We start from the raw sequence: 9,120 nt of genomic DNA, 5'->3' as shown, positions 1-9,120 counted from the left end.
CCAGGGTGCCCGCGGCCACTTTCCCACGCAGCTTGGTCAGCGCTGAGCGGGGCTGCCCAGCACAGCACATGGATGACCTTGTTAAACAGCACGCCTCCTGTTCTTTCCTCGAGATGGGTGAGCAGGGCCATTACTCCTCCTTGATGAAGGGAGAGTTTCAACAAGCAGGACTCTCGCTCATTTGTCCTCACAGCCTCCTGATGTAGCAGCAAATCCTGGCACCTCCTCAGACAGGAAGTCACTCAGGCCCCAGGCCAGCAGGCTGACCCCAGACCCACGTCACTCTGGACTGCCTGTGGCAGCCACACCAGCTCCTCCCGGCGGCCCTGAGGTCAGGGAAGGGAGTGCCTTGTCCATGGTCTCCGTCCCTGACCCAGCTCCAAAACTCCCCATGGTCCAGGTTCCACTAAGGCGGACCCAGGGGGCCCTGGCTGGTCACTCTGCCCTCCCTCTCTTGGGGCTCAGGCCCAGCCACGTGGTCGCTTGGTGGGCACATTTCCCACAGAGGGTGGGCAAGAGCAGCGCCCAGACTGACCTGGCCCAGGAGGTAGAACAGGTGGGGCTGCCAGGCCCTCTAGGGTGGAGCCCAGGTGCTTAGGGAAGTGGGCAGCTCATTGGCTGGGTGGGTGGGGGGGTGGCCTGTCAGAATTGGCCCTGCCCTTCCACACCTCCCAGCCACGGTGTTCAGAGCAGCCGAGTGACAGGCAGGGAGAGGCCAGGTGGCTGGGTCCTGCCACGTTAGACACCATGGTGTCCCGGGGCCGAGCCCGCCTGGGCCCCCAGTATGTGGGCCTCTGGGACTTCAAGGCCCGGACAAACGAGGAGCTAAGCTTCCGGGCAGGCGACCTCTTCCACGTGGCCCGGAAGGAGGAGGAGTGGTGGTGGGCCACACTGCTGGACGCAGAGGGCGGGGCCCTGGCTGAAGGCTACGTGCCCCACAACTACCTGGCCGAGAGGGAGACTGTGGAGTCCGAGCCGTGAGTGCCCTGTGGTCCTTGCGGGCCACCAAGCTGCTCCCCCACCCCCACCCCTCGTCCCTGGGCCCTGCAGTCCATCTAGAGCTCAGAGCAGGGCAGGGCCTCCAGGGAATAGAGCTCGGCGCCCTGTGGCTGGGCTCGGGGAGGGGCAGGGGTGCAGGGCTGGCCAAGGAGGGTGAGGACTTGTGGCTTCGCATCCTTGGGCCCCCAAGTCGCGGCTGGACCCCACCATCCATGGCTGTACAGCATTGCCGACTGGCATCTGGGGGGAAGCCGAGGCCTGTGGCCCCTCCCCTGGGCTCCCACATGATCACTTCGTGGTGCCAGGACCCAGAGAGGACAGAAGAGGCCGCAGGGGGCTCCCGGGTGGCTGGCCCGCAGTGAACCCAAGGCAGGGCTGGACCTTTTGGGGAGCCAAGTTCTGCTCACCTTCCAACCAACTGAAACCAGATGTGCGACCTAGTTAGGGAGGGAGGAAGGTCATTGCGACATGCCCTGCTCGGGTGTGGGCTGCGGGCACCTGCTCTTTGCACCTTCACGGCTGCCTCGTCATGGCAAGGTGGCTCCGGGAGCGGGCAGCCGCCCTGAGAGGCTGCCCAGGATGCTTGAACCACAGGGGCAGCCTTCGATGGGCGCATCCACGAGACTTGAGCTGGTTCCCCGGAGCTCTGGGAGGGGGGTGTCCAGCAGGACAGACCCAGTAGCCTGCCTGTGCACCCACCTTGTTTGAGCTCGCGCTGTGTGTGGGCAGCACAGTGAACACGTGTAGGGATGACCACCTACCGAGGGGAGACTGGCAATGAGCAAGCTCAGCCGGAAGCAGGTCGGCTTCAGGTCGGCTTCAGAAGGCAGGGTCTCTCAGGGGGTGTGATGCGGGGTAGGACCAGCTGGAGAGGCAGGGAGGAGGCAGCGTGGTGCAGGGTGAGCAGGGAGTCCTCTGAGGTGTGCAGGCTGGGCTGTGCTGGGCAGTGGCCTTCCGTGCAGCGGCCCGAGTTCCAATGGTGCTGAGGCAGTTGGGGTGCCAAGGACAGAGCAGCTGGCAGCAGAGGTCACCTGGGAGATGGCGGGCCCCACCCTGCAGCCCAGAGTCCAGGGCTCGCCATGCCCTGGTGCTGGCTGCTGGCATGTAGGCATGGGGCGAGTGTGTGGGTGAGTGTGCAAATGCGGGTGTGTGACCAGTCAGGTGTGCACAGCCAGCTGCTCAGGTCCCTGGTGCTGGAACACAGCCTGACTGTGGCCCAGGTTGCGGAAGGTGGTCACAGAATCACGGAACCATGTGGTCCCCTGGGATGGATAGCACATCCCTAGGACAGGGTGAATCTGACCACACACAGGGGACAGCCCAGGCCAGAGTGGTGGGAGATGCCTGTTCTGCAGCCTCCGGGTCACTAGGGACTTTCTAGAACCAGCCACTTGGGACATTTGGGGTCTGTGATGGGCAAAGAAGGAGACTCAGGGTGGAGACAGTATCAGCTAGCAGCTGGGGGTCCCGGTGCCAGGGCTGGGACTCAGGGTGGGAGGGCAGGGATCAGCGTGGAGTCAGTGTGGGCTCCGGGCCTCCTGCCCCCCCTGCAGGTGGTTCTTCGGCTGCATCTCCCGCTTGGAAGCCTTGCACCGACTGCAGGCAGATGGCACGGAGCCAGGGGCCTTCCTGATCAGGGTCAGCGAGAAGCCGGGCGCCGACTATGTCCTCTCAGGTACAACAGCCCCTCTCCCGTTCTGCAAGGGCACCGGGACCCTTACCCCAGACCCTTTCTCCCTCCTTCTGGCTGTGACGTCCAGGACATCGAGGCCTGTCCCGGGGACCTCAGGCCCTGCGGGGGTGGCTGTCCTGTGGTCCCAGCCTGGGTTTTCTCTTTTCACTGTTGGGAGGACACAGGGCAGGAGGCTGGGTGTGGTGCCCTCCTGGGCTGCGCTCCTCTTGAGACAGTGGTGCTCACACCGGCTCATGTGCCCTCCTTTGCCTATGGCCCTGCGCTCCAGTGCGGGACAGGCAGGCCGTGCGGCACTACAGGATCTGGAGGTGTGCTGGCCGGCTGCACCTCAGCGAAGCTGTGTCCTTCCCCAGCCTGGCCCAGCTCGTGGGCCACCACCAGGCACACAGCCTGTCCAAAGGCCTGCGGCTGACTGTGCCCTGCTGGAAGGTAGGCCCCGTGCCCCCTCCGCCCCCCGCCCCGGATCTGCCCACCGCAGCCCTTTCTCCTCAATGACACGGATCCTCAGGGTCATGCATGGGACTCCAGGGGACTCTGGCTGAGGTCCTACAGAGCTGGAGTTGCAGGTGGGGCAGAGGATGGTCCCCTTTTGCCGGTCACCCTCACCTTTGGATCATAAGAGGTCAGGGATGTCCCTGCTGTGTCCTTTGTCTCTGAGACAAGGCCATGTGCCCAGCTGCTAGCTGAGTGGCAAGTGGGCCAATGTCACAGGCCCAGGGCAGGCAGTGAGGGTGGGTGTTTACTGGACACAGCAAGGGGCAGCCCCTGGAGAGCACAGCATGCCCTGGACGCTGGGATTCTTGACCAGGGCTCCTGCTGCTGGGGTCAGAGGGACTTCTGGAAGGGCTGGGCGATGGGGTGGCACCCCCGGCTGTGTCCCTGCCTGTCCCTGCAGCACGAGCGGGAGCCCCTGCCCCTCTGTGCCGACTGGGAGCGGCCCCGGGAGGAGTTCACGCTCTGCAGGAAGCTGGGGGCCGGCTACTTCGGGGAGGTCTTCGAGGGGCTCTGGAAAGGCCAGGTCCGCGTGGCCATTAAGGTGATTGCCCGAGGTGAGTGGCCCCAGGCCAGGGGACTCTGCCTGACCACCCTCCTCCAGTCCCACCAACAGGGACTTCTGGCCTCACTCACTGGGTGTGGAGGCCGAGGCCAGCCCGGGCTCACATCCCGTGAGCCATGCACTGCCTGCCTGTGCCACTGTGGCACCTACAGCCACATGGAGGTGACATTCCTCTCAGTTGCAACTGTTCTTACCTAAATGCATTTATTATAAAGGGCACAATTAATTTTTTTAAAATATATTTTATTGATTTTTTACAGAGAGGAAGGGAGAGAGATAGAGAGTTAGAAACATCGATGAGAGAGAAACATCGATCAGCTGCCTCCTGCACATCTCCCACTGGGGATGTGCCCGCAACCAAGATACATGACCTTGACCGGAATCGAACCCGGGACCCTTCAGTCCGCAGGCCGACGCTCTATCCACTGAGCCAAACCGGTTTCAGCCAATCAATTTTTTTATATTCCATTTTAATTACATTGCTATTTCTTTTCTAAAAAGATTTTAATTGATTTTTAGAGACAGGAAGGGAGAGGGAGAGAGAAACATTGATTTGCTGCCTCCTGCACATCCCCTACCAGGGATGGAGCCCACAACAGGGCATGTGCCCTGACCGGGAATTGAACCGCCAACATTTCTGTGCATGGGAGGATGACCAACCACTGAGCCACACTGGCCAGGGTGGCTGTTAAATTCTTATCGTTAATGGAAAGCCACCAAACCACGGTTGCAAGTAGCCTGACAGGCCCATCTGCAATCTCCTTGGTAGGCACCAGGGGCAAGAACCAGCGGCCCAGGGCCCACGGGAACACATGGGCATGTTTCAGCTCCTCATGTGGCTGGGGCAGGGGTGGGCCAAAGTGGTATGAGGGTGCCTGGGTGTGGTCAGAGTGGAGTGGGTGTGGCGGACCCTCGTGGAGACCCCTATGGGGTGCAGGGCTGCCATGGGACCAGTGCATCTGCCCCGCACTCTGGCCTTGGGAGTTGGGCCCGGAGAGCACCCACAGTTACTGAGGGTGGGTGCTGGGCCTGCACCCACCGACCTGCCCATCTTGCAGACGACCTCCTGCACCAGCACACGTTCCAGTCGGAGATCCAGGCCATGAAGAAGCTTCGGCACAAGCACATCCTGGCGCTGTATGCGGTGGCGTCCGTGGGGGACCCCGTGTACATCATCACAGAGCTCATGGCGAAGGGGAGCCTGCTGGAGCTCCTGCGGGGTAAGTGGTGGGGTGGCCTGGGGCTGCTTTCAGGGACCAGAGTGACGCATGCTCGCTGGGGGAGGGGTCAGGAAGGACGCTGAAGGAAGAAAACCCTGACTGCCCACACCATGCACAGGACGCCGGGGTCTCCTGACGCATTGCCGGGCCTTTCCTGGGTAAGGACCGTGTGCGACGTGTGTGATAAATGTGCTGTCTGTTCATTGTGAAGTTTGAGGAATAGAGAGAAGGACAAATACGACAAGGAAAGGCCCTCTCACTCCTGCGGCCATGGCCACCGGAGTCTTATCCTCTGACAAGCCCCAGGGTCTCATGTACCACCCAGCCAGACGGTGGCTGCGGCTGAGCGGAGGGCCACAGGGGGCAGGTGTGGCCCAGTGTCAGAGATGTTGAAACGGGAAGAAATGTAGGATGACGGCCAGTATGTGATGTGTGCACCTGGGATCTAGTCTTCCTGACCAAAAGTCTGACTGTCGAGTTGCTCACAGAAGCGGCGCGTTGCAGGCACTGTCCCATGTCACTGACGGTTCTTCAGAAAGGACACTGTTGACGGTTGACGCACTCCCACAGGTGCGCTGCCTCCCTTGGCCAGTGGCCTGTGGGACCTTTCTGTTTTCCATCTGACGGGCGCCTGTGTACTTACAGCCGGAGTTCCCATCACCCTGCTTCAGATTCCCAGAAGCGAAGTATAGATGTGTATGAACATCTTTAGGGCCGAAACGGAACTGCCTTCTGGAAGGGCTGCATGGGGGCCGCTGTCCCAATTTTAAATCAGCCCCCACGCTCTGCCCAGCTCCTCCACTGCAGCAGAGCCGGCAGAGAGGACGCCGCTGACCGGCCCCTTTGCCTCTGCAGAGTCTGATGAGAAAGCCCTGCCTGTCTTGGAGCTGGTGGACATTGCCTCCCAGGTGGCTGAGGGCATGTGCTACCTGGAGTCGCAGAATTACATCCACCGGGACCTGGCTGCCAGGAACATCCTCGTGGGAGAGAACAACATTTGCAAAGTGGGGGATTTCGGGCTGGCCAGGCTCATCAAGGTGGGGCCCAGGAGGGCCTGGGGCATAGCGGGGCATCCTCTGTGCTCAGCGCTGGGGATGCCCATGGGGTCCCTGAGGGGACAGGAGCTGAGGGCTGCGGCTCTGGGAGGGGGGACACAGGAAGCTGCTCACAGGGCCTTTCAGAGCTGGGGCGGGGGCAGGGGGGTGAGGCACTTGGCCAGTCCAGGAACTGCAGGAGCCAGTCTCTGCTGAGTGGGAGAAGCAGGGACCCAGCCTTCACTTGCTCATTTCTTCATTCGTGATGCTGCCTTAGCTTCTGCGGTTCAGGCAGCAGAGGATGCGTGTGGTGCGTGAGCTCAGGGTAAACACCTCCCAACCCCCAGAGAAAGTTTTATTGTGGAGACTGGAAGACACAAGGGTCAGAATCATGCAGTGGGCCTCGTGGTCCCTCGGTCGACAGCCACACCTGTTTCCTGCACACCTGCAAGTGCCAGTTCATGCCTTTGCTCCTTGCGTGGGCCGCTCAGGAGCTGCTGTTTCTATGGTCCCTTCCTCATTGAGGCGTTTCCCTCCCCGACTCGGTGGCCAGCATGGGACAGGTCACTTGAGAAGGCAGGCTGACTGCGACTGCCAGCCTTTCTGTTTGTCCAGTGGTGGCCAGTCAGCCTTTCTTGGCATCTCTGAACTCGTGAACTTGAGCACATCTGCAGGCTCCGCCACAGTGGCCGCTGTGCTGCTGGGTCACGCGGCCCCATGTCTGGGCTCTGCCACCCGTCTGTCTTCTCTGCCCACAAGCCCTGGGTCAGCCTGTCTCCAAGGTGGGCCGCATCCCCCTCTAGTGGTGGCTGTGATGGCCTGTGTCCCAACTGCTCACACTACAGGCAGGCAGCCACAGCCCTGATCACCAGGCACCGGCTCCCATGCCTGTCCCTGCTCTGGAGGTGCAGGCAGCCCCTGCCTCCCCCAGCGCGTCTGTCATTGTAGGAGGACATCTACCTTTCCCACGACCGCAACATCCCCTACAAGTGGACCGCCCCCGAGGCGCTCTCCCGAGGGCACTACTCCATCAAGTCCGACGTCTGGTCCTTCGGGGTCCTCCTCCATGAGATTTTCAGCAGGGGCCAGACGCCCTATCCAGGTACTGGGCCCAAGCAGTGTGGGAAGCGGCCGTCACTTTGGCCCTGTTACCTGGACACCATTCTGAGCCCCTGGGTGCTGTCCAGAGCGAGGGCCTAGGAAATGGGTGTGGGGGTGCCGTGGGTGAGCGTGGCCCAAGGCGTCCAAGGAGGCACAGTAGCCGGTGGGCACTGGTCTCCCAGCCGCCCTGTCCCCCTTCCACAGGCATGTCCAACCACGAGGCCTTCATGAGAGTGGACTCTGGCTACCGCATGCCCTGCCCCCCCGAGTGCCCGCCCAGTGCCCACAGGCTGATGCTCGCATGCTGGCACCGAAGCCCTGAGCAGAGGCCCTGCTTCCGAGCCCTGCGGGAGAAGCTCTGCAGCTTCACCAGCTACGAGAACCCAATCTGAGTGCTGAGTGGTCCTCCCCACCCACTGCCTGGAGGTGGCAAAAGGCACGACAGCGCCTAGATCCAGACTGTATACTCGGGGCAGGAAGCTGTGCCAGCCACCAGGGCGCCCTGCCCTGGGCAGAGATGCTCTCTGTGGCCCGGAACTGAGACTGCCTCTTCTGAGACACCAGCACCAGAAACATGCCAGGCCCTCCCACCTGCCTCGACGTGGAGCCGTGCAGGAGCGGGGAGCGGAGCTGTGCCTGGCACCGACCCAGTCCACCAGTACATGGTGGGAACCTGGGTCCTGGCTGTGCCCTCCTTTTGCCATCTGGCCCCTGCCTGCCCCGACTCGAGGGTGGGAAGACACCCCAGCACTCAAACAGGCTCTGCTGGTGGTTGGGCGCTACCACCTACCATCCCAGGACCAGGTGGCTGCCCCAGTCTCCCTGCCACTGTTATCAGGAGCTGCCTCCGAAGGCTCTGGGGCCTGGTCTGGACACTATGGCCAGAAAGATGGGGTGGGGCACTTGCCCATCCAGCTTTGGGATCACAGGAGAGCCTGGGTAAGCCCCCACCCTACCTGGACACACTGAGGGCAGGCAGGACAGAGGTGCTGCCCTTGGGGGCCCCAAGCCCCCCCAGTTGCCTTGGAATAGACTCATGCAGCGATCTATAGCACAGGGTGGGAGGGGAGGGGGCAGGAGAGGAGGGCTCCCTCAGCAGCCAGCTGAGTCCCACCTCACACCATGCCCCCACCAAGCTGCCCTCTCCTGGCCAACAGATGGGGGTCATTCTGTTGGCCACTGGAGACCTGTGGACACTAGGCAGGCAGATAGATTGCACAACCACCCTTCCCAGCTCCCTGAGCTGGACTTCGCCCAAAGCTGGGCTGCCTGTGGTGAGAACACCCCCTCTGGAGCACCCCGCTCCTCCACCCTCAGCTGTTAAGTGCCCGGGGCCATGGCCCGACCCCTCCTGGGCTGGGAGGGCCCTGCTCAGTGTCCTACAGGGGCTAGCAGTGGCACTTATGGGAAGTCACCTGGCAGACAGTGTGGCTCAGTGCTTGTTCCATACCAGTTGGTAGGGACAACCTTTGCCTGTCCCTACCCCTCCCTCCCTGGTATTGAGGGGCCTCATGTCCTTCAAGGGGCACCAGGTCCCTCTAGCTGACAGCTCCCAAACCCATAGCCTCCCAGAGGCCAAGGGGCAGGGGCTGAGTGACCTAGTAGACATGACCTCAGGGTTACAGATCACGGACCACCCACTCTCCCAGGTGCCCACCGCTCTCAGGTCCAAGGCTCCACACGCATCACAGCAGCTCACTAGGGGTGGGGGATCGGCCAGGCCTGAGGTAGCCCCCCAGCAAGGAGTCCCCGGGGGCAGGGCCAGCTCCCCACCTCCAGCAGGAAGTGAGGAGGTTGAGTGACTTCTCCTCACTGCCTGGGACACACAGCTCAGGAACACCATCAGGGATGCTGGCTGCTTCTCATTTATTTTCCACTTGGTGCAAGGCACATGGCTATGGGGTGTTAGGCAGGCTTGCGTGTGGCTTGGGTAGTAAAGAGTGAGGCTCTCTCAACTTTCCTTTTTGGTGTGTTGCTGTTTTGATAATAAAAGAACCCAACTGCTTCTGCTTGCTG

The 9,120-nt window shown here is 61.9% G+C and overlaps 1 protein-coding gene across 1 annotated transcript; it reads left to right on the top strand.

Annotated features, from left to right (window-relative positions):
- The first annotated feature begins 703 nt into the window (after positions 1-703).
- PTK6 (protein tyrosine kinase 6) lies at positions 704-9,062 on the top strand. Its single transcript, XM_006104199.3, has 8 exons — positions 704-977; positions 2,553-2,674; positions 2,961-3,121; positions 3,588-3,741; positions 4,808-4,969; positions 5,825-6,006; positions 6,952-7,105; positions 7,309-9,062. The coding sequence occupies exons 1-8, from the start codon at positions 748-750 to the stop codon at positions 7,494-7,496; spliced, it is 1,353 nt and encodes a 450-aa protein (XP_006104261.1). The 5' UTR covers positions 704-747; the 3' UTR covers positions 7,497-9,062.
- Positions 9,063-9,120: the final 58 nt, after the last annotated feature.

The sequence above is a fragment of the Myotis lucifugus genome, unplaced genomic scaffold (genome assembly GCF_000147115.1).
Source record: "Myotis lucifugus unplaced genomic scaffold, Myoluc2.0 scaffold_555, whole genome shotgun sequence".
In the NCBI taxonomy this organism is placed as follows: Eukaryota; Metazoa; Chordata; class Mammalia; order Chiroptera; family Vespertilionidae; genus Myotis; species Myotis lucifugus.
The sequence above is the reverse complement of the archived record's forward strand: the minus strand, read 5'-3'. Positions and strand labels throughout refer to the sequence as shown.